The sequence below is a fragment of the Macaca fascicularis genome, chromosome 8, assembly GCF_037993035.2.
Source record: "Macaca fascicularis isolate 582-1 chromosome 8, T2T-MFA8v1.1".
Taxonomy (NCBI): Eukaryota; Metazoa; Chordata; class Mammalia; order Primates; family Cercopithecidae; genus Macaca; species Macaca fascicularis.
The window spans coordinates 25,366,388-25,391,892 of NC_088382.1; the positions used below are offsets into that span (position 1 = coordinate 25,366,388).

The 25,505-nt window shown below is 42.2% G+C and overlaps 1 protein-coding gene across 1 annotated transcript in view; it reads left to right on the forward strand.

The window, feature by feature from the left end:
* Window positions 1–25,505, forward strand: part of PIWIL2 (piwi like RNA-mediated gene silencing 2) — an 86,920-nt gene that overhangs the window by 11,124 nt on the left and 50,291 nt on the right. Inside the window, exons 8-16 of the mRNA XM_065518978.2 lie at window positions 269–393; window positions 1,558–1,638; window positions 1,944–2,057; window positions 15,769–15,957; window positions 16,527–16,611; window positions 17,645–17,734; window positions 19,945–20,085; window positions 24,027–24,140; window positions 25,179–25,367. Coding sequence (XP_065375050.1) covers window positions 269–393; window positions 1,558–1,638; window positions 1,944–2,057; window positions 15,769–15,957; window positions 16,527–16,611; window positions 17,645–17,734; window positions 19,945–20,085; window positions 24,027–24,140; window positions 25,179–25,367 — 1,128 coding nt within the window. The remainder of the gene's footprint in view (window positions 1–268; window positions 394–1,557; window positions 1,639–1,943; window positions 2,058–15,768; window positions 15,958–16,526; window positions 16,612–17,644; window positions 17,735–19,944; window positions 20,086–24,026; window positions 24,141–25,178; window positions 25,368–25,505) is intronic.

Sequence of the window (25,505 nt, forward strand, 5' to 3'; positions counted from 1 at the left end):
GGGTGACAGAGCGAGACTCAGTCTCAAAAAAAAAAAAAAAAAAAATTGCAAATATAAACTTGGTTGGAATTCTCTTACCAAATCATTTTTCTGAACCGTAGTCGTCATGCTGTGCTTTTGCCATTGTGGACAACAAAGTGAGGGGAAAAGTAGAAAAATGTTTTAAGATATTTTAGTGTTCTTAAGAATACAGTTGAATTAGATTAGGACTTGGTCATTAGTTCTTAGTTTTGTCATTTTGTTTTACCTGTGTGTATTTATTTATTAGGTTCTTGAGTTAAAAAGTCAAAGGAAAACAGACAGTGCTGAAATCAGCATTAAGGTTCAGATGACAAAGATCCTGGAGCCTTGCTCTGACCTGTGCATTCCCTTCTACAATGTTGTTTTCCGTCGGTAAGGAAACAGCTGAAGTTCTGTTGTCCTTTAACTTCAGTCTTGTATTTGCAGTAATGTTCTTCAAGATGCTTGGATGGAAATATGTGACAGTGTATTCTAGATGGCTTTGGAAGCATTTAATGAATAAATGGATGGTATTGGGGCTTACTCAGAAATTATCTCACAAGTGGTAGACCAGATTTGAATATATGAAATTAGGTTTGGAGGTAGATGGTTAGGATAATGAGTTCCTCTGGGTGTGTTCAGGAACTTTGACAGCAGCTGTTTATAGCGCATATTTAATGGTGACAGTAACAAGGGGGCTACTTAAAGAGGTTGTGTGTAAAAATATTTGCTGGAAGGATTTTTTTTCAGTCTCTTGAATTTTTGAATTACAGATAGCTCATAATTGTTTAACTTCTTTTGAAACATCCTGATTTTCATACAGCTGCTATTCTCAAACTACCTCTTATTTACACAGAACCTAATTTCTTTTTTTAATTTTTATTTTGAGACAGAGTCTCGTTCTGTCGCCGGGCTGTGGTGCAGTGGTGTAATACTGGCTCACTGCAACCTCCGACTCCCTGGTTCAAGCGATTCTCCTGCCTCAGCCTCCTGAGTAGCTGGGATTACAGGCATGCGGCGCCACGCCTGGCTAATTTTTATATTTTTAATAGAGATGATGTTTCATTATGTTGACCAGGAGGGTCTTGATCTCCCTTGATCCATCCGCCTCAGCCTCCCAAAGTGCTGGGATTACAGGTGTAAGCCACCGCACCCGGCCCACAGAACCTAATTTCTACCTAGTAAGCTGAACTACCAGGAAAAAAACGTAACTCCCTTTGCCACACTGTTATTCACAAACTTAGCAATGTGCTCTCTTGCATTCTTCATAGTTAATGGTGAGAAGTAATGTACATCAAACCTGGGAAATCAACTCAGTGTTTGGTCAGCTAGTAAGTGGAAAAGACTGCTGTTGTTTTGCTTTACTTTTTCAGTCAAATGCTTTGGCAGTTTTTGGTTTTCTTTTAGCAAGATTGTTCTCAACATAAAAGCTGTCTTCTGCAAAGAGCACAAATATTTCTAACCATTCAGACTTCCAAAGGCAAATGTAGCTAAGAATAATGGAACATAATTTTATTACTCTTCTATTAGAAAACTCATACTTGCTTTTTATTTCAGGGTAATGAAACTTTTAGATATGAAGCTTGTGGGGAGAAACTTTTATGACCCTACAAGTGCTATGGTACTACAGCAACACAGGTTGGTGCTTTTTTCCCCTTCCTCACTTTTGAATGTTCTGGAAAGAAATTTTCCATTACAACCGTTGTATTTAGTACCATAATCTCAGCAGTAGTTTATGGTAGTGAATACAATTTATCAACTAAATCTCTCCCTTAGTTTGGTTTTTCAGTAAGTTTGCAATGATGTCAGTTAACTTAGTTTCCTGAGGCTTTCTCATTACTATTAGGGAAGGGCAGTATGACCTCAAAGTATTGTTCACATGGGGGCATGGAAGTATATGTGTTCTTTGAAAATCCTACAGTTAAGACCACCTCTCTCTCCAGATTGCAGATCTGGCCAGGCTACGCGGCTAGCATCCGAAGGACAGATGGAGGGCTCTTCCTGCTAGCTGATGTCTCCCATAAGGTCATTCGAAATGACTCTGTGCTGGATGTCATGTGAGTGAATAGTGGGATCTATCTTGAACTTGCTGATGATTTTCTGAAAAGTTCAGTAACAGCTGGTAATAATACACATTAGACATTGTTCTCTTTTTTTTTCCCCCCAGAGACAGGGTCTTGTTTGTCACCCTGGCTGGAATACAGTCGTTTGATCATAGCTCACTGTAACCCTGAACTCCTGGGTTCAAGTGATCCTACCACCTCAGCTTTCCGAGTAGTCAGGACTACAGGTGTGCTACCACGCCCAGCTAATTTTTAATTTTTTTTTTTTTTTGTAGAGACAGGGTCTTGCTATGTTTCCCAGTCAGGTCTTGAACTCCTGGCTTCAAGGGACCCTCCTACCTCAGCCTTTCAAAGTGTTGGGATTATAGGCATGAGCCATGGTACCCAGCACTGTTTAGATTTTTAGTTGTAGAATAACTACACTGAATATATGTGCCCTTGTCCCTAGTCATACTGAGATAAGCATCTGAATAGACATCTGCTATGCTTTGAGAAGGAGTTTTTTTTAAATTTGTGATTAGGAGAACTTGGTTTGATATATGCACGTGCTGAGTTTGCATATAATAATATACAATGTATGTGTTTCTGTATTGAATACAGATGTGTATAATTTTTTTTTTAATTGAGACAGAGTCTCACTCTATCACCCAGGCTGGAGTACAGTGGTGCGATCTCGGCTCACTGCACCCTCTGCCTCTCGGGTTCAAGTGATTCTCCTGCCTCAGCCCCCAAGTAGCTGGAATTACAGGCCACCATGCCTGGGCTAATTTTTTTTTCTTTTTCTTTCTTTCTTTCTTTCTTTTTTTTTTTTGAAACAGTGTCTCTCTCTGTTGCTCAGGCAGGAGTGCCATAGCACGATCTCATCTCACTGTAACCTCTGCCTCCTGGGTTAAAACAATTCTTTTGCCTCAGCTTCCCGAAGAGCTGGGACTACAGGTGCATGCCGCCATGTCTGGCTAATATTTTGTATTTTAGTAGAGACAGAGTTTCACCATGTTTCCCAGACTGGTCTTGAACTCCTGAGCTCAGGCAATCTGCCCACCTCAGCCTCCCAAAGGGCTGGGATTACAGGTGTGAGCCACGGTGCCCAGCCAGATGTGTATAATTTTTAGTGGCTGTATGAAATCTCATCTTATACATAAGTCTCTGTACATCTGATTTTTTTAGGCCACGTACTCAGAAGTAGAATTACTTAATGGAAGGGCTGAACGTTCTGAAGCCTTTTAATATATATCTAATATAATATGATAGTTAACTATATCTTGACAAACTACCCTGTAGAAGATTGTTTCAGTTTCTTTTCCCACCAGCTATGTACAACCACTGGGTGTTGTCAGGCTTGTGTTTGCTCCTCTGACCATTTCATTCATTGCTTCAGTGTATACCTACCAAGCTCCAGTTATGAACCAGAGTCTTAGGACCTGTTAGATAGCAAAACAAAGATCCCTCCCCTCACAGAGCCTCTGTTGTCACCAGGGGAGATGAACAGTAAATAATAAATATAATAAATAAATTGTATAATGTATTACAAGCGATAAGAGCCATGGAAAAAAGAAAAAGTAGAGCACACAGTTCGGGCAATCAGAAGTAGTGGGGAAGGGGGCAGAGAATTGCAGTTTTAAGTAGAGTGGTCAAGCTCATTTGAGCAAACACTTGAAAGAGGTAAGGGGTTAGCCAGGTGAATACACGGGAGAAGAAGCTTTTGGCAGGTGGACAGCTGAGGCGCAGACCTTAAGACAGAAACGGGCCTGGTGCAGGCACACGCAGGGTGGCTACAGCCAAGTGAGCAAGCAGGGTGGTGGAGGGGCAGAGCAGTTGGAGGAGCTGATTACACAGGGCTTTGTAGGGCTTTTGTGAGGGTTTTAACCTTCACTGTGAGTGAAATGCAGGACTTTTAGTGGCAAGACGCAAGCTGGATTGTAAAAGGTTCCCTGTTATTGCTGTGTGGAGAATAGACTTGGCAGACTGAGGTTGGAAGTGGGAACACCAGTCAGGAGGCTGTGGTAATGCGGTGGAGCCATGAGAATGGTAGCGATGGAGGTGGTAAGGAGTCATTTTCTGGACATCTGTATTTTGAAAGTAGCATTTTAGTGGATTTCCTGACTGCATGTGGGATAAGAGAAAGAGAAGCTGAAGATGTCTTGAACTTTTTTGTAATTATTCTGTCTGTCTCTCCTAGACTGTCAGCTCCTCTGGCAGAGGCCATGTCTTTTTTGCTCACCATGTACGCTTAGACCTAATATAGGGCTTAGCATTGTCAAAAGACACAATTGTTGGCTTTTATTGGGAGTTCATGAATTGGGTAACACCTTGAGGGTTCTGATGAGCTGAGCGGCGGAGGTTGGCTTTATAGACAGAAAAGGGTGAGGGAATCAGAAACAGAACAAAAAGCAGATTGGTCATTTGTTACTTTCCTTGTAAAGGTTAAAGCAGAGGAGATATCTTCATCATACTAAAACTGGCCTGTTTGGGGATTTGGCTATTATCTCTCTCTCCTGATTTCTCAGAAAGTCAGATAAAGATCTTAGTTTCTATTTGGTGGCATGGAACTTCAGCATGAATAACCCCATTTTGGTTTGCTTTGTTGGGCCTAGTGCAGGAGCCCAGTCCAAGCCAATAGCCTCCTGTAAGTTTTATTTAATTGTATATAGTAAATATTCAAGAATGTTTATTAAATAAAAGTCTGTGTCTTCAAATCTACTATTTCTTTTTTTGTGGTTTCTGCCTTTGCTTTTATATGTTTATTTTTCTTGCATGTACTTTCAGTGAATGCCTTTGCTTTTCTGCCTTGAAAGGTCTACTTGGCCAGGGATGGTCTGGTTCATGCCTATAATCCCAGCACTTTGGGAGGCCAAGGTGGAAGGATTGCTTGAGGCCAGGGGTTCAAGGCTGCAGTGTGCTGTGATAGTGCTACTGTACTCCAGCCTAGGCAAGTGAGACCCTCCCTGTCTTCAAAAAAAACGCAATTAGTTATTTTTTATTTTTATTTTCAATTTTTTTTTTTTTTTTTGAGATGGAGTTTCACTCCTGTCACCCAGGCTGGAGTGCAGTGGCATGATCTTGGCTCACTGCAACCTCTACCTCCTGGGTTCAGGCGATTCTCCTGCCTCAGGCTTTCTGAGCAGCTGGGATTACAGGGACTTCCCCCCACACCTGGCTAATTTTTGCATTTTTAGTAGAGACAGGGTTTCGCCGTGTTGGCCAGGCTGGTCTTGAACTCCTGACCTCAGGTGATCCACCTGCCTCAGCTTCCCAAAGTGCTGGGATTATAGGCATGAACCACCACGCCGGGCCTATTTTCAGTGTTTCAAACCCTATGGATTTTTCTTGATAGAAAGTTGGGATTATGATGGTTGTCTCTGTACTATTATACAGTTTATTGAAAAACATTCTTTTTTCCCACAGATTCAAATCACTACCTTACATGCTAAAATACCTGGATTTATTTCTGAACTTTCAGCTTGATGTATTGGTCCAAACTAATGTGATTCTGTCTAAAATACTGTACTTTTTTTGGTTTTCGATATTTGTCAGAGTTTTATTTTCAGAATTTTCATGGTGAATGTCACCCACATACTCTTTCGTTTGATCCTTTGAATAATTTAGTGAAAATAAGAAAAAAGTCGTTTAGCATTTTGATGAGCATTGACTAGGGAGAATGTTCACTTAGTCTTCCTTTTGAAAAATATGGCATGTCTTTCGATTTATTGAAATTTATTTTGTTTTGGCCGGACGCGGTGGCTCACCTCTGTAATCCTGACATTTTGGGAGACCGAGGCGGGTGGATCACTTGAGGTCAGCAGTTCAAGACCAGCCTTGCCAACATGGTGAAACCCTGTCTCTGCTAAAAATACAAAAATTAGCCAGGCGGGGTGGGACATGCCTGTAATTCCAGCTACTTGGGAGGCTGAGGCACGAGAATCGCTTGAACCCAGGAACCCGGGAGGCAGAAGTTGCAGTGAACCAAGATGGTGCCACTGCCCTCCAGCCTGGGTGACAGAGTGAGACTGTCTAAAAAAAAAAATCCAGGCACAGTGGCTCGCGCCTGTAATCCCAGCACTTTGGGAGGCCGAGGTGGGCAGATCATGAGGTCAGGAGATCGAGACCATCCTGGCTAACATGGTGAAACCCCATCTCTACTAAAAATACAAAAAATTAGACAGGCGTGGTGGTGGGTGCCTGTATTCCCAGCTACTCAGGAGAATGAGGCAGGAGATTGGTGTGAACCCGGGAGGCGGGGCTTGCAGTGAGCCGAGATTATGCCACTGCACTCCAGCCTGGGCGATAGAGTGAGCGAGACTCTGTCTCAAAAAAAAAAAGTTGGCATTTTGATGGTCATTGACGAGAGGGAGACTGTTCACTGAGTCCTCCTATTGAAAAATATGGCATGTCTTTCCATGTTTATTGAAATTTATTTTGTTTTGGCCAGGCACAGTGGCTCATAATGGCTATAATCCCAGGACTTTGGGAGGCCGAGGCAGGCAGATCACTTGAGGTCAGGAGGTTGAGAGCAGTCTGGCCAACATGGTGAAATCCCATCTCTACTAAAAAAAAAAAAAAAATTATCTGGGCATGTTGGCACAGGACTGTAGTCCCAGCTACTCCGGAGGCCGAGGCAGGAGAATCGCTTGAACCTGGGAGATGGAGGTTGCAGTGAGCCGAGATTGTGCCAGTGCACTGCAGCCTGGGCAGCAGAGCAAGACTTTGTCTAGGGGAAAAAGAAAAGAAATTTATTTTTATTTTCTTCACGGTTATTTATCTTGGACTTTAAAAAAAAAATTCCTTCCTTCCTTTCTTTCTTTCCTTTCCTTCTTTCCTTTTTTCTTCGAGACGAGGTCTCATTTCATGGCTCAGACTGAAGTGCAGTGGCTATTCACAGGCATGATCATAGCTCACTGCAGCCTTGAATTCTTGGGCTCAAGTGATCTTTTCTGCCTCAGCTTCCCAAGTAACTGGGACTACAGGCTTGTGCCACTATGCTCAGCCTTTTTTTTCCTAAGTACATAATTTTATATGTACTTACCACTAAGCTCAAATTCACACCCAATTGTGTAATCCCTTCACTGTATATTGAAACACTAGCTATTTTGTCAGTTTCATTCCCCTCCCGTCCAAATACCGTATTTTTGGGGTGATCTAGATCACTTTAGATCTAGCTTTGAGGACCTCTTCTCCAAGATAGTGAGAAGGCCTGTGTCAGGCGTTACCCCGTTATGTCAGACATGGACCCTGGCTCTCAGTGTAACTGCTCAGCCCCAAGAGCATGTCCATGTCTGTCAGGGAGCTCTGTAGGCTGTCTTCCCTTGTCCCCTGCAGCTGTTACTGGCTTGGTGTTCTACCACCTTCGTTCCCTGTTCTTATGTATCACTGGAAACCACAGAAGAGCATTTCTTTTCCTGGAAGTGAGAAGAGCTAGGTGTTTCAAAATGTGGCAGCTTTTCTTTTCATCACCCAGGAATGGTTTGCATACTTCCAAAAGGTAGTGAGTCAACTAAAGGTTTACTAAATAAGGGTGCTTTATTATGTCACTGTTAAGTTGTCAGTTCATTCAATGACCCATTCCTACTGAGTTCAATACTATCTTAGAAATGTCTGTTAGAACCTTATTGGCTTCAGTTAGGCTGGTTGCTCTCCAGGCTGGCTAGACCATCACTGTCTTGGGGTTCCTCTTCCCTTCTTATGGGGAATCTCCTGTATGTCAGATCTCATAACTGCTGCTTTCTTGATTTATTCTCTTGTTTTGGTGTAGCATATATACTCCAGTATTTCCAGAAGAAGGGTGCATTGGAGGACATGATTTTGAGACCTTACATGTTTGAAAAATGTCTTTAGTTTACAAAGTAGTTGTCTAGTTTGACTGGGTATATAACTCTAGGTTATAAATCTAGGTTGGAGATACTTTACCCTGAGGATTTTGAAGGCACTACTCCATCGTCCTTGCTTTTGGATTCACTGTTGAAAGATCTAAAGCTGTTTTAATTTCTGATTCCAGAATCTTTGTATGTCTCTCCTCACCCCATCCTACCCCTTTGGGAGCTGTGGGAGTTTTTCTTTACTGTTGTCTTCTGAAATTGTATTTGTTCTTTATTCCTTCTTGCATCTCAGGATTCTATATGGGATTATTTTCCCTTTGCCTGAAGAACTGCTTGTAATATGTCCTTTAGTGTGGACTCTGCTGGTGACAAATTCTTTTAATTTTTAGCTAAAAATGTTTACCATCTTGCCTTTAACTTAAAATTCTGGGTTTGGCAGTTATTTTCTTTTCGCACTTTGAGAAATATTATCTGGCTTACATTCTTCCCTTTTTTTTTTTTTTTTGATGGAATCTCACTTGGTTACCCAGGTTGGAGTGCAGTGGCACGATCACAACTCACTGCAGCCTTAAACTCCTGGGCTCAAGCAGTCCTCCCACCTCAGCCCCCCAAGTAGCTGGGACTACAGGGATGCACCACCACACCTAGCTAGTGTTTTAATTTTTTCGTAGAGACAAGGTCTTGCTGTGTTGTCAAGGCTGGTCTCGAACTCCTGGGCTCAAGTGATTCTCCTACCTCAGCCTCCCAAAGTGCTAGTGTGAGGCACTGTTCCCAGCCTATTTTATTTTTATTTTTGTAGAGATGCAGTTTGACTATGTTGCCAAGGCTGACCTTGAAATCCTGGCATCAAATTATCCTCCTACCTCGGCCCCCTAAAGTGCTGGGATTACAGGTGTGAGCTATTGCTCCTGGCCATTGGTTTACATTGTTCCTGTTGACACATCAATCACTAGTGATACTGTTATCTTTTTAATTTTTTTAATTTTTGTCTTTGGCTTTTGAAGTTTTACTGTAATGCATCTGGTTGTGATTTCTGTTAAAAGAAAAAAATATTCATGGCACTTGTTAGAGAATGATAAGGCAGACTTTATTCAGAACCAGTGCAATGGGCACAAGGACCCCTGCAATGGGGATTTGCAGGATGGGAGAGAGATTGGGCTCAACTCAGAATACAACAAGGAAAAGTGGAATTGATAGTCTAGGAGAAGGATGGGGGCCAGTGGATGAAAAATTACTGATAGGAACCATTTGGAGTCAGAGGGTTTCACCAAATTTTTACAGTTGGGTTGCTGGTCTAATGGGCCTCCAACCATAAGCTCTCAGGAATGGCCTGAATTGGTATGAAGCCTTATCCGGCTTCCTCTAAAGAGTACTATTCTTTATGTGGAGCAGAAAAGACAGTCCAGAACAAACAAAAATGCCTTATATGTATAGACAACAGCAAAAGCAAAGCAAGCAAATGAAAAACATAAATGACTGGGTGCAGTGACTCGTGCCGGTAATCCCAGCGCTTTGGGAGGCTGAGGAGGGTGGATAGGTTGAGCTCACGGGTTCAAAACCAGCCTGGGCAACATGGCAAAATCCTGTCTTTGCAAAAAATACCAAAATTAGCTGGACATGGTGGCACGCATCTGTCATCCCAGCTACTCGGGAGGTTGAGGTGGGAGAATCACCTGAGCTGGAATGTCAAGGCTGCAGTGAGTGGTGAGCCATAGTTGCACCACTGTACTCCAGCCTGGGCAATGAAGTGAGACCCTATTTAAAAAAAAAAAGTTAATGGCAAAAATATTTTCAGATGATACACTTTCAAAAAAAAAAAGGCTAATGACCTCACACAAAGATCTAGGTTTGATTACATACTGGAGGCTGTACTTCTAAACCAAACGGTCTATTTTATGTAAGGAAGTAAGTCTAATTGGCTTATATAAAGACCTAAGGCTAATGACAAAGGCTGTTTGATTATAAATGTTGGGATAACAAAACAGATTCAGCAACTAGAGCTTAATGAAACTAGTCACACCTCAGATGGTTGTTGGGATTGACTCACTTGACAGCAGATCTGAAGAACAAAGAGTTAAGCACAAGGGCCCAGTGAGTGGATTGGTGGTCTGAAAATCTCTGGAATGTTGCCTGGGAAGAGTTTTCAAAATTATCTTGGTTGGACCTCCAAAATTGTCAGAGGATTTAAGACCTCTGTTCTATCGGAAATAAAAAGAAAGCTGAATTTCTTGCTTACTGCAGTTAGAGACTATTGGTCTTCTATAGAATATTTGGGAAGAGTATAGTTCAGGGATTGCAGACTTGCAGATGGACTAGTAGGTCAGCATCTTCTGAAGAAGGGTGGTTACTCAGGCAAGACTCTTGTGGATTGATTTGTCCTCAGAGGTATGCGTATTGGATTAAGTCATCCCTGGTTGGCTGGCTTACAGAAACAAGGGGATGACATTGATTAGTTGGCTTGCAAAAGTGTGTTTGCTGAAGTAAATTGATGTAGATTGATTCAACAGGCTTAAAACTCATTCTTATGGCAACTTGTTACTATGGTGACAGAGTAATCCATCTTTTCCAGTTTGTGGGAATTTTATTTTATTCCTAGGAGTATATGAATGTTTGTTTTCATCTAGTTTTATTGTTTAGTTTCTTAGATATTAATCTTAAATTCATAAAGAATTTTCTAAAATTGGCTAGCAGGCTAACCCGTTTTTTTAATGATCTTTTTTCTTTTTTTCCTTTTTTTTTTTTTTTTTTTGAGACAGAATTTCGCTCTCGTTACCCAGGCTGGAGTGCCATGGCATGATCTTGGCTCACTACAACCTCCACCTCCTGGGTTCAAGCGATTATCCTGCCTCAGCCTCCCGAGTAGCTGGGATTACAGGCATGTGCCACTAAACCTGGCTAACTTTGTATTTTCAGTGGAGACAGGGTTTCTCCATGTTGGTCAGACTGGTCTTGAACTCCCGACCTCAGGTGATCCACCAGCCTCAGCTTCCCAAAGTGCTAGGATTACAGGCATGAGCCACTGTGCCCAGTCAGTGATCTTTTTTCTTTTTTTTTTTTTTTTTTTTTTTGAGACAGAGTCTCGCTCTGCCGCCCAGGCTGGAGTGCAGTGGCGTGATCTTGGCTCACTGCAAGCTCCGCCTCCCGGGTTCACGCCATTCTCCTGCCTCAGCCTCCCGAGTAGCTGGGACTACAGGCGCCCGCCACCTCGCCCGGCTAGTTTTTTTGTATTTTTTAGTAGAGACGGGGTTTCACTGTGTCAGCCAGGATGGTCTCGATCTCCTGACCTCGTGATCCGCCCGTCTCGGCCTCCCAAAGTGCTGGGATTACAGGCTTGAGCCACCGCGCCCGGCCCAGTGATCTTTTTTCTTACAAATTTGAAATACCACCTTATTCTACACTTAGTGTTAATCTGTTTGAGTCTATTTCCGGATCTTTTATTCTGTTCCATTAATTTATTTCTTTTTTCAGATGTGTAAAGGTACAGTTGACATCCATAAAAAACCCACACACATTTAAAGTATACAGTTTGATGAGTTTTGATATATGTATATATAGTTGATATATTTCACCTGTGAAACATTGCAGTGAAGAAAATGGACACAAGCCATTGCCCCAAAATGTACTCAGGTGTCTCTGAAGCCTCTTCCGGCTTCTGTTCCTCCTCTGCACCCCATGGGCAGCAAATATTGGTCAGCTTTCTGTCACTAGAGATTATTCTGCATTTTCTAGAATTTTATGTAAATGGAATCACTATGTTCTTGTGCTTTTTTGTTTTTCTTTTATAACCTTTTTTTTTTTTTTTTTGAGATGGACTCTCTTCCTGTCACCCAGGCTGGAGTGCAATGGTGCAATCTCGGCTCACTGCAGCCTCCACCTCCCGTGTTCAGGCGATTCTCCTGCATAGCTTGGATTACAGGTGCCTGCCACCACGCCCAGCTATATAATTTTTTTTTTTTTTTCCTGATAGGGATGGGGCCTCACTATGTTGCCCAGGCTGGTCTCGAACTCCTGGGCCCAAGCACTTCTCCTACCTAGGCTCAGCCTCCCAAAGTGCTGGGATTATAGGCATAAGGGGGGGCAAGGAAGAAGACCCACCCGACAGCCCACCCACCCACCTGCCTGCCTGCTATTGTTTTTCTTTCACATTGGCTTCTTTCACTCAGCGTTATTTTGAAAGCATTCGCATTGTTGTATGTTGTAAATGTTCATTCCTTTTAATTGCTGGGTAGTGTTTCATTTTGTGGCTCTACCACAGTTTATTCACAGTTTATTTCCAGGTTCTTTCCAGCTGTCGGCTGTTACAAATAAAGCTGCTATAAATATTAGTGTACAAGTCTTTGTGTGGACATACACTTTCATTTCTCTTAGTTAGTAGATACCTGGGAGCGGAGGGGCGAGTCATATAGTAGGTGTGTGTTTAATTTTATAAGAAACTCTTTCCCAGAGTGTCTGTACCATTTTACATTCCCACTAGCAGTGCCTGAGAATTCAGGTTGTTCCACATTCTCATCAATACTTTGTTTAGTCAGTCTTAATTTTAGAAATTTTAACCAGTGTACAGTGGTATCCAGTTGTGGTTTTGATTTATATTTTCCTAGTGAATAATGATGTAGAGCATCTTTTTCTGTGTGTACTTCCCATTCATTTGTCTGCTTTGGTGAAATATCTGTTCGTATCTTTTGCCTATTTTTAAATATTTGGGTTGTTGTTTTTACTGAGCTGTGCAGTAATTCATTACATATAAGAAGTACAAATCCTTTATCAGCTGAATGATATGCAAGTATCACATGATTTGCACATATTTTCTTCCATTTAGTAGCTTGTCTTTTCATTTTTCTTAAAGGTGACTTTTTTTTTTTTTTGAGACAGAGTCTTGCTCTGTTGACTGGAGTGCAGTGTGTAATCACAGCTCACTGTAGCGTTGGCCTCCAGGGCTCAAGCAATCCTCCCACCTCACCCTCCTGAGTAGCTGTGACTACAGGCGTGCACCACCATGTCCAGCTAATTAAAACAATTTTTTTTTTTGTAGAGATGGAGTTTCACCACATTGCCCAGGCTATTCTTGAACTCCTGGGCTGAAGTGATCCTCCTAAAGTGCTGGGATTATAGTTGTGAACCATCACACCTGGCCAGTGGTCCCATTTATTTATTATTATTTTATTATTTATTATTATTATTATTTTTTGAGCTGTCTCACTCTTTCACCCAGGCTGGAGTGCAGTGGCGCCATCTCAGCTCACTGCAGCCTCTGCCTCCTGGGTTCAAGCGATTCTTATGCCTTGGCCTCCCGAGTAGCTGGGACTACAGGCATGCACCACCACACCTGGCTGTTTTGTACGTTTAGTAGAAATGGGGTTTCACTGTGTTCCCCAGGCTTGTCTCAGACTCCTGAGCTCAAGTGATCCACCTGCCTGAGCCTCCTAAAGTGCTGGGATTACAGGCGTGAGCCACCATGCCTGGCCCAGTGGTCCCTTTTAAGGAGTAGACATTTTTAATTCTGATGAAGTCTAATTTGTACTTTTTCTTTCATAGGTTTTGGTTTTGGTGTCATATCCAAGAGATCATTGCCTAACTCGAGATTGCAAAGATTTTCTGTTTTTTTTTAGGTTTATAGTTTCGAGTCATATTTAGATCTGCAATCCATTTTGAGTTAACTTTTACAGGTGATGTCAGGTAACGGTCTGAGTTTCTTTCGTTACATGTTTAATTATCACAACACTATTTCTTGAAAAGATTGTCCTTCCCTACTGATTGACCTTGACACCTTTGTCAGTTATTATTTGATCATAAATGTGTAGGTTCTGTGTTTCATTCTCATGTAATTTAAGGCACAGATGTCCCTCTGAGCACTGCGTTAGCTGCAGCCCCTAATTTTTTGATTGTCTGATTTTTCATTTTCCTTCAGTTCAAGATATTTTCTCATTTCTCTTGTGCTTTCTTTCATCTGTGGGTTGTTTAGAGTGTATTGTAATTTTCAAATACTTGGAGATTTCTTATTTTTCTTTCTGTTTAATGCATTTTGTCAAGTCTGTATTGTTTATTTTTCTGATTTTTTTTTTTTTTTTTTTTTTTTTTTTTTTGAGGCAGAGTCTTGCTCTGTTACCAGGCTAGAATGCAGTGGCACGATCTTGGCTGACTGCAATCACTGCCTGCCGGGTTCAAGTGATTCTCCTGTCTCAGCCTCCCGAGTAGCTGGGACTACAGGCGTGCACCACCATGCCCAGCTAATTTTTGTATTTTTAGTAGAGACGGGGTTTCATCATGTTGGCCAGGATGGTCTCTATCTCTTGACATCGTGATCCGCCCACCTGAGCCTCCCAAAGTGCTGGGATTACAGGTGTGAGCCACTGCAGCCAGCCTATTTTTTTTTTTTTTTTTTTTAAAGCTGACCTATCCATATTTAGAGTAAGAGTCTGTTATCCCTGTGGCGTGCAGCTGCTGATGTCTTTACTCGGTTTTTCCTTATTATCATATTTTAACCTGGCTTCCTAGCGATCACCCCCTTGTCTGTAGAGCTTAGTCATTCAGGTAATGATTTGGAGAGCGGTTATACTCAAACCCCATGACCCCATAAGGCTTCCATCTCTGCTAATGGATCCGTGTGTAGATTGAAGAATGCATTCAAAATTAGAGGTAATTCTCCCATTTTTTGGCTTTTAACTCTTAGCTGAGATTTCTTGGCTGTCTTGTAAACATAGATGGTTTCCCAGTCAGCCAAGGATGTGTGGCCTTCTATGGTTTTCTGATTGCCAGGATTTAGCCGTTAAGTTTCTGATTGATCCACTGCTCACCCCAACTTAGACTACAAATCTAGGCTAACAGAACTTTGCTTTTCTCCATTGCCACTTGTAGGTGGCTTGCCATGGGTTCCCATCCCTACCCCCAGATTAAGTTTTCTCAGTCTCAAAAGGTTACACACTTTTTGGTTCTATTTCTATAGCAGTCTCAAAATGACAAAGCTGGAGAATAGGCTGGTAGTTAACCAGATCTAGGGAAGGAGGGGGAGTGTGAATATAAAGGGCAGCAGGAAATAGTCCTTTGGTGGTGACATGCAACAGTTTGGTATCTGATTGTGGTAACCTATAAATGAGAGAAAACTGTATACACATACAAATACACCAGTGTATGTAAATAACAATGAAAATGGAGTAAGATCTGTAGCCTAGTTATTGATATTATAGCAATGGCAGTTTTGTACATGAGACTCTACGTCCAGATTTTGCAACTTTCTATGATTTGATGAGTATTTCAAAGTATGAAATTTTTAAAAATCAATTTTAATTAATTTAGGGACAGGGCCTTTGCCACCCAGGATGGAGTGCAGTGATGCTGTCATAGCTGACTGTAGCCTCAAACTCCTGGGTTCAAGCTATCTTCCCACCTCACTCAGTCTCTGGAGTATCTGGGATTACAAGGTATGCCATCACACCTGGCTAATTTTTTAATTTTTTTAGAGATGGGGGTCTTGCCATGTTGCCCAGGCTGATCTCAATATCCTGGGCTCAAGGAGTTCTCCCACCTTAGCCTCTCAAATAGCTGGGACTATAGCTGTGAGCCATCATACCTGGTAGGCCTATATTCTCTATTTTCTGCAATTCAGGTCCTCTTAAGCTTTTTCCTCCCCTCCCCCGCCAAAGAAATAAGGTCTCACTATATTGCCCAGGCTGGTCTCCAACTTCTGGGTTCAAGCAGTCCTCCTGCCTCCGCCTTCTGAAATGCTGGGGTTACAAGCGTGAGCCACTGCATCTGGCCAAGAGTCCCATGTTTTAACACAACGAGCCTTCTGGTGCTATATAGCTGTGATTAGATTCCTCAATTACTTGATCCCCTATCCCTTTCATACTGTTCTGGATATACACGGTGATCCAAAAGTCTTTTGTCTCTTTCCAAAGGCATGCCATTTATCAGCAGAATAAAGAACACTTCCAGGATGAGTGTACTAAGCTTCTGGTTGGCAATATTGTTATCACCCGATATAACAATCGTACCTATCGTATTGATGATGTGGATTGGAATAAGACTCCAAAGGATAGCTTCACGATGTCTGATGGGAAAGAGATCACATTCTTAGAATACTACAGGTAGCAAGAAGAGACTGGGTTTGGGCCTCAGGGTGGGGGATGGATGTAATCCACGTTCTCCAGCAGGATATTGAGTTCTGCAATAGCATACCACTTGACACTTTCAAAATAATTGAATTGGTAATGTGTCTAAGATTGAATGAGTTTGTGGGATTTGACCTCAGTATGCTGCCGTTACAGCTTCAATTCTTTTAGTAATTTGGAAGTTACTATATAAATTAATCTCAGGACTTTGAATTGTATTTCTTTTTCTGATTTCATTAGAAGTCTGGAGAGATTAAATTCAAGTCATTAATCATTTGACTGCCATTTCATGTTTCTATTGCCTAAGGCCTTTAGCCTGACGTTAAATCTGAACCTTTAGCCTTATTTCTCCTATATTTAATTGCAACATAATTTGAGCCTACTTTTTCCGGTTATAAATATATTATGATTGGTTTCTAGTGGCTCCTTGACAAGGGTGTTATGCAAATTATATACCTCAGTCCTGGTTAAGAGACTCAGACTATGGTGCTCTAAGAGTAGTGATGCCGCTTCTGAAATTTTTTCCTGCGTGTACTCTGCTCTAGCAAAAATTATGGGATCACAATTAAGGAAGAAGACCAGCCACTGCTGATTCACAGGCCCAGTGAGAGACAGAATAATCATGGGATGGTGAGTAGGACTGTCAGACCTACACTTCCAGCTTAAGTTCTTCATCCTGTCAGCTGCTTTTAGCCGTCCTCATGGCTTTGTGGGAGCTGTGGAGTAGTGATCGTAGTGTGGTTGCGGAAAGCTGTGCAAGTGTTTGTCTGTCTCATCTAGCCAGAGGCACCCCTCACACTGGTAAGATCTGCTTTAGAAGTCCTTACTAGGCAGAGCTAAATATTCACATAAGCTATTAGGTTAAAGGGTTAAGGAGAATTTCCTGTGAAGGAAGATTAAAACTCTGAATCCATCAGGAAAGGTATAGACATTTATTTACTTATTTATGAGACAGAGTCTCACTGTGTTGCCCAGGCTGGAGTGCAGTGGCGTGATCTCAGCTCACTGCAAGCTCTGCCTCCTGGGTTCACATCATTCTCCTGCCTCAGCCTTCCGAGTAGCTGGGACTACAGGAGCCCGCCACCATGCCCAGCTAATTTTTTGTACTTTTAGTGGAGATGGCATTTCACTGTGTTAGCCAGGATGGTCATCTCCTGACCTCGTGATTCGCCTGTGTCGGCCTCCTAAAGTGCTGGGATTACAGGCGTGAGCCACCGCGCCTGGCCTAGACATTTATTTTAACAGGGCCAGAGGCTTAAGAAGGTGCCTTGTCACCTGACTCTCCTGTCTTAAATATGAAGACTGAAGACCAGTAGGATACAGTGAGACTGAGGCACACTGCTTAGGGATAGGATGCGTTGTCTTAGCATTGTCTTAAGGCCCAAGAAGGACAGATTTTTTTTTTTTTCTAGTTTTTACTCTTCTTTGACAGTTTCAATATTTTTCCTTTGACCTGATACAACAGGCTATATGTATAGTGACTGAGGGAGAAAGGATAAAATACTTCTAGCATTTCACTGCTTTCTCCTCCAGGATTTATACTCCTTAATGTGTTAGGTTTATCACTGCAGGAGCAGCCCTGGCCATGGCATGTCCTGTATGGGTCAGGGGAACATGAGCCTCTTGTACTGCCTTATTTTCCCTCTTCGTTCTCTCTTCAAAGCTGCTAAAAGGGGAAATCCTGCTGCTGCCCGAGCTTTCTTTTATGACTGGAATCCCAGAGAAGATGAAGAAGGACTTCAGAGCCATGAAGGTTGGAGTCCTGTGTTTTCAGCCGAAAATGCCCACTTTGTGAGGCAGCCTTTTGGTTAGCAGTTTGAGTTAGAACCGAGCCACGTTCCGACTCTGATGTTGGCTTGCGTTGTAACCTGGGCCTGTCCATTCTTCTAGGCTCCAGTTTTCTCCTCTGTGAAACATGATACCTTCCCACACAAGATGTGAAAAACCATATCAGAACTTCCTTTTGAAGGTCATTAGAATAGTAGAGGGACTGGATTATAACTCCGTCTTCATCCTCAGCAGTCAGCTGGATAATTGTAAACCGGTCATAGGACCATGAATGAGGTTCTTTGAGAGCGCTGAGTTATTGTAATGTTTCTAAAGACTTCAGTTTATTTGAAGGCATGGAGGAAGATAATGAGGCAAAAAGCAAACAAGTCAGGAGATGAGGATAGAAGTTTATCTTGTGGGTCCCTGAGTGTCCTTGGGGTGTTGGTCTCAGCTCCTGTGGGCAGGGCTGAGTAGCAGAGATGGGTACAGCAGCTGGCACCTACGCGGCGTGAGTCCAGACCCCAAGAACCAGCCCGCCACACTGTCTGGGGCTGTCCACACTTGAGCTTCTCTCTGCTGCCTCACTTTCCAGTCCTTGTCTGTCTTAGACCCATATGCCACATAAAGTTTTTAGTAACATTGTAAAGAGCTTGAAGTGAAGCTCCAAATTCCTGTGAGAGATTTATTTCATGTTTACCTTCCAATTCTGCTTTCACCTACCTTGTAGGTCAAGGCTTTTTCCTTACAACTCCCAGTTGCCTGATGACTTTATGATCACAGAGCTATATCTATATAGCCCTATAGACTTACTGACCCTAATGACTGCCTTAGAGGGAATAACAGCTGTGCAATTTGTTCATCTCAGAAGAATAAAGAAAGAACTCACTTATGTGATTCAGAATCTTCCTGCATACCTGTCAGATTTTACTCAACAATAAATATTTAGCAAGTACCTATTAATGAGTCAAACACCATGACAAGTTCTGGGTAAAAAAGTGACTTCTGGTAACATTAAATGACTAGTATACTATGGCATATAGTGTTAGACTGAATATGGTTTTCTATTTTGTTTGGCTGGATGCCTCGCCCATGGCATTTTTTCCACATTTTTTCCCAAATTTTATTTCTTTTTCAGTATTTGTTTTATTATACAGATGGGGTCTCGCTATGTTGCCCAGGCTGGTCTCAAATTCCCGGGCTCAAGTGGTCTTCCCGCCTTGGCCTCCCAAAGTGCTGGGATTACAGGCATGAGCCAGTGTGCCAGGCCCCACATTTTAAATAGGTATAATCAAGCCCCTTTGTTCCTGTTTCATGGGCTTTTTTAGGAATTTTAAAGTCAAAACATGGTTTGAGAAAGAAAATCTATACATCACAAAAGAGAAAGCGTCAATGACGTTTAAAATTCTTTTTTTTTTTTTTTTTTTTTTTTTGAGACGGAGTCTCGCTCTGTCGCCCAGGCTGGAGTGCAGTGGCCGGATCTCAGCTCACTGCAAGCTCCGCCTCCCGGGTTCACGCCATTCTCCTGCCTCAGCCTCCCGAGTAGCTGGGACTACAGGCGCCCGCCGCCTCGCCCGGCTAGTTTTTTGTATTTTTTAGTAGAGACGGGGTTTCACGGTGTTATCCAGGATGGTCTCGATCTCCTGACCTCGTGATCCGCCGGTCTCGGCCTCCCAAAGTGCTGGGATTACAGGCTTGAGCCACCGCGCCCGGCCTAAAATTCTTTTATTATTCAATTTTTTTTTTTTTTTTTTGTGGAGTTAGTCTCTTGCTGTGCTGCCCAGGCTGGAGCGCAGTAGCACAATTGTGGCTCACTGCAGCCCCAATCTCTTGGGCTCAAGTGATCCTCCTGCCTCAGCCTCATGAGTAGCCAGGAGTACAGGACATGCACCACCATACCTGGCTAATTTTTTAAAGTTTTTTACAAAGACAGAGTCTTGTCCATGTTGCCCATGTTGGTCTCAAACACCTGGGCTCAAGCGATCCACCCACCTCATCCTCCCAGTCAATTTTTAACCTTGTATCACATTCACATTCCTAAGAGATATATTTAGTAAGTCCTTGAAGATATTTGAAAATTTCGGCCAACTTCTAATGGGAAAGAGAAACATTTTAGACATACTGGGGTTTATTTAACTTCATGTTGGTGAAGTTATCTTTATTTTTATAAGTTATCTTTATTTTAATTCTGTTTAGGATTTGGCCCAGCAAATCAACCTGAGCCCCAAGCAACACCATAGTGCTTTGGAATGCTTGCTGCAGAGAATTGCAAAGAACGAGGCAGCCACCAATGAACTGATGCGTTGGGGGCTCCGTCTGCAAAAGGATGTACATAAGGTAAACCAGAAAATGTGATGGTATATGCACACGTACAGACACACATGTGCAATATTTATGTGAATTTCCTTTTGTTGTCAGTATATTTTGAATGTTTGTCCATGTCATTTAATATTTTTCTAAGTTTTTCATTTTTTATTTTTTTTGAGACAGAGTCTCACTCTGTCACCCAGGCTGGAGTGCAATGGTGCAATCTCAGCTCACTGCAATTTCTGCCTCCTAGATTCAGGTGATTCTCCTAGATTCAGGCGTTTGCCCCCATGCCTGGCTAATTTTTGTATTTTTTTGGTAAAGTCGGGGTTTCACCATGTTGGCCAGGTTGGTCTCGAACTCCTAACCTCAAGCAATCTGCCTGCCACAGCCTCCCAAAGTCCTGGGATTACAGGTGTGAACCTCTGTGCCTGGTCATATTTTTCTAAGTATTTCTAATGGCTGCCTGATACTTTTTATTAACGATTTTCTATCCTTTTACATTAAAATTGAATTTAGTGTTTTTCTATTATAAATAATGATGCAGGGCAGGCATGCTGGCTCACATGTGTAATCCCAGCACTTTGGGAGGCCAAGGCGGATGGATCACCTTAGGTCAGGAGTTCGAGAAGAGCCTGGCCAACATGGTGAAACCTCATCTCTACTAAAAGTAGCTGGGTGTGGTGGCACACGCCTGTAAACCCAGCTACTGAGGAGGCTGAGGTAGGAGAATCTCTTGAACCCAGGAAGTGGAGATTGTAGTGAACCAAGATGGGGCCACTGCACTCTAGCCTGGGAGACAGAAGGAGAATCCATCTCAAAAAAATTGATTAATTTAAAAAAATAACGATGCAGTCTCCTTATAACTAAATCTTTGTATGTGTTATTTATTTTTTTGATATGGATTCCAAGTGATTCTCCTGTCTCAGCCTCCCGAGTAGCTGGGATTACAGGTACACACCATGATGCCTGACTAATTTTTGTATTTTTAGTAGAGACGGAGTTTCACCATGTTGCCATGGCTGGTCTCTTGAGCTCCTGACCTCAAGTGATCCGCCTACCTTGGCCTCCCAAAGTGTTAAGATTACAGGTGTGAGCCACCACGCCAGCCCTTGTTTATTGTCTTTTTTCTTTTTCTTTCTTTTTTTTTTTAAAGACGGGGTTTCACTCTTGTTGGCCAGGCTGGAGTGCAATGGCATAATCTCGGCTCACTGTAGCGTCTGCCTCCCGGGTTCAAGCAATTCTCCTGCCTCAGCTTCCCAAGTAGCTGGGATTACAAGCACGTGCCACCAAGCCTGGCTAATTTTTGTATTTTTAGTAGAGACAGGGTTTCACCATCTTGGCCAGGCTGGTCTCGAACTCCTGACCTCATGATCTACCCGTGTCAGCCTCCCAAAGTGCTGGGATTACAGGCATTAGCCACCACGCCCAGCCCCCTTGTTTATTTTCTTAAGTTCAATTTATGAAGGTAAAATAATTTAGAGACGTTTATGTTTTTAATACTTCTATTTTATTTATTTATTTAAAAAAATTTTTTTTGAGACAGAGTCTTGCCCTGTCACCCAGGCTGGAGTGCAATGGAGTGATCTCGGCTCACTGCAACCTCCTCCTCCTGGGTTCAGGAGAATCTCCTGCCTCAGCCTCCCAAGTAGCTGGGACTACAGGCGTGCACCACCACACCCAGCTAATTTTTATTTTGTAGTTTTAGTAGAGAGAGAGTTTCACCATGTTGGCCAGGCTGGTCTCAAACTCCTGACCTCAAGTGATCTGCCCTTCTCGGCCTCCCAAAGTGCTGGGATTACAGGTGTGAGCCACCACACCCAGCCATACTTTTATTTTATGTTGCCAATTTTATGCTAGAAAGGATTAACATTTTTTGGCTTCATGAGCATGAGTCTACCTCTTATACCTTTGCTAATATGGGTGCCTTACTCAGTTTTATAGAGCCGGGTGCAGCCCTATAAAAGTCTATTCTGCGTTTCAGGGAAAAAAAAAAGGCCAGGCACAGTAACTCATGCCTGTAATTCCAGCACTTGGGGAAGCCAAGGCGGGCAGATCACCTGAGGTTGGGAGTTCCAGACCAGCCTGACCAACATGATGAAACCCTGTCTTTACTGAAAATACGACATTAGCCAGGTGTAGTGGCACATGCCTGTAATCCCAGCTACTCAGGAGGCTGAGGCAGGAGAACCACTTGAACCCAGGAGGCAAAAGTTGCAGTGAGCCAAGATTGCACCATTCAACTCCAGCCTGGGCAACAAGAGCGAAACTCTGTCTCAAAAAAAAAAAAAAAAATTCTAATAATAATAATAGTAGACTTTTACGTTATTAGGAAAGTCATTACAACATTTTTATTTTAGATAAAAATACTTTTTTGAGACAGAGTCTCACTGTGTTGCCCAGACTGGAGTGCAGCAGCGCGATCTCGGCTTATTGCAATCTTCGCCTCACAGGTTCAAATGGTTCTCATGCCTCAGCCTCCCACGTAGCTGGGGGTTACAGGTGCCTGCCGCCACCTCTGGCTAATTTTTGTATTTTTATTAGATACGGGGTTTTGCCATGTTGGTCAGGCTGGTCTCAAACTCCTGATCTCAAGTGATCCAGCCACCTCAGCCTTCCACAGTGCTGGGATCACAGGCGTGAGCCACCGCGCCTGTCCCAAAATGGTTTTTTTAAAAGCAAACAGTAGAAATTATGAAAAGTAAAAGTCCTACATAATTATACCTCTCCCAGAGGTAATCACTACTAAGTTTGGACTCATTCAGTTTTCATGACGTATATACACTATTTGTGCAAAAATAGGATCATATTTCATGTAGTTGGGAAGTAACTAATGGTCACAAAGTAGCCCATCATACTGATGTATTATTAGCTTAATTATCTTGCTATTTTGGGACATTTAGGTCTAATTGATTATTATAATTTAAACTTTTTATTATATTTATGGCTTGTTCCCCTCAGCTTTTGTCTGGGATAATATAAAATAATAGTCTTTGTTCAGCCTTATTAAGAAATTTTGCCTTTAATATTCTCCTTTCAATTTTTCCCTTAAAAAAATTTTTTTTTCTTTTCTTTGAGATGGAGTCTCGCTCTGTCGCCCAGGCTGGAGTGCAGTGGCACGATCTTGGCTCACTGCAAGCTCTGCCTCCCAGGTTCACGCCATTCTCCTGCCTCAGCCTCCCGAGTAGCTGTGACTACAGCTACCATACCCGGCTCATTTTTTGTGTTTTTAGTAGAGACGGGGTTTCACCGTGTTAGCCAGGATGGTCTCGATCTCCTGATCTCGTGATCCGCCCATCTCGGCCTCCCAAAGTGCTGGGATTACAGGCTTGAGCCACCGCGCCCGGCCAATTTTTTTTTTTTTTTTGAGACGGAGTTTTGCTGTTGTTGCCCAGGCTGGAGTGCAGTGGTGCGATCTCAGCTCACTGCAACCTCTGCCTACTGGGTTCAAAAGCGATTCTCCTGCCTCAGTCTTCCTGAGTAAGGGATTACAGGCATGTGCCACCACGCCCGGCTAATTTTTTGTATTTAGTGGAGGTGGGGTTTCTCCATGTTGGTCAGGCTGATCTCAAACTCCTGACCTCAGATGATGCACCTGCCTTGGCCTCCCAAAATGCTAGGATTACAGGCATGAGCCACGGTGCCTGGCCCCTTTAAAATATTTTTTAAAGATTGTTTTCCTTTATTCAGTGGTTCTAAATAGACAATGTTTTCAAATCCCTCTCTTGGGATATCATGTGGAAGCTTCAATAATGAAAGACTAGTACCTATAATAATTTTACCTATGTAAATGTAGGTTTTTATTGACAGAGACTTTCGCTGCTAGAAACTTTATTATTCTGCTAGTCTGAAAAGTTCTAATAGGACAAGTGTCTGTGGTGGAGCTGAGCAGGCCTCATAGAGCAGTAGCAGTGTTTTTCTAAATAGTGTTTGAAATGGCTCATGTCATAGATGGTTTATTTTCTGTTTAGATTGAAGGACGTGTTCTACCAATGGAAAGAATTAACTTAAAAAATACTTCATTTATCACATCTCAGGAACTAAACTGGGTTAAGGAAGTAACCAGAGACCCTTCCATCTTGACTGTAAGTGATTTTTGAAGTGATAAAGAGAGGACCAGTATTCCCCAAAGTGTGGAAATTAGGAAGCAGGAATGATCTAGAGTCCTCTTTTTGAGAGAAAGTGCCAATTGAATCCCCTTTCTGAATTACCTACTAAACAGGGATCCTTTAAACAGAGCAGTTGATGAGTTGTTAGAGGTAAGCCCTTTGCCTGACCACAAACTTAGGAAAAGGAAATAAATTGCTATGGTAATTCACATAGTGCTAACCTGTTACCCACTCTCCCTTCTTTCTTTCTCTTTTCCCCCTCTTTCCCTGGGAGTATCTAGAGGGTGTTTGTATCTATGAGAGAAATTAAATTAGATTAAAACAGTACCTCACCTAGGGAACTAATAATACACTAGCTATTTGTATCAAAGTACAATATGGTGTATAATTACTTCTTTGTATTTTTAACCAACATGGACTTCGTGGCCAGATATATATAAACAGATATATAAAATGCATGTTTTTAAATGTTTTATTGAAATAGAAATGAAAAGCATACTTATAAAGGTATAACTTGATGAGTTTTTTTTAATTAAATAGACCTGTGTAATCAACACCAAGGGTTGAGAAGCAGAACTTTACCAACACTCCAGAAGCCCCCTCCATTCTCCCAGTTACTGCCTGTCCCTTACCCCTCACACACCCAATGTAACCACTGTCCTGACTTCTCATAGCACAGATTGGTTTCAACAATTTCTGTACTTTATATATACATGGAATCATAGATTATATATTCTTTCATGTCTGGCTTCTTTTCTTAAATTTGTGTTGGTGAGTTTCATCCTATTATTAGGTGTGGTTGTTGCTCTTCCATTCTCATTACTGTATAACGTTCCATTTTGAGACTACACCAGTTTTCTTATCATGTACATTCATGTTAATAATAGGAGTTAGATGAGACAGGATTCAAGCAATGAGAGTGAAAGTAATTATTCTCTAGAATGAAATCTTAAGTGTGAGATTGGGATGTTTAAATTATGAGAAATACTAAAAGTAGCTTGTGGTTGTTCCTAGATCCCCATGCATTTCTGGGCACTTTTTTACCCAAAGAGAGCAATGGATCAGGCTCGAGAACTGGTCAACATGTTGGAGAAGATAGCTGGCCCCATTGGCATGCATATGAGCCCACCGGCCTGGGTTGAACTAAAGGATGACCGGATAGAGACCTATGTCAGAACCATTCAATCCATGTTAGGAGCTGAGGTAAAAATGTAATTCAAATACATTTATAGGATGTCCATTTTAAAATACTTAAATACTTAATTTTAACTTACCATGGTTATCCATCTGCTGTTGATAATGCCCCAGAGCTTGTCTTCCCTGTGTGCACATGAAACACTG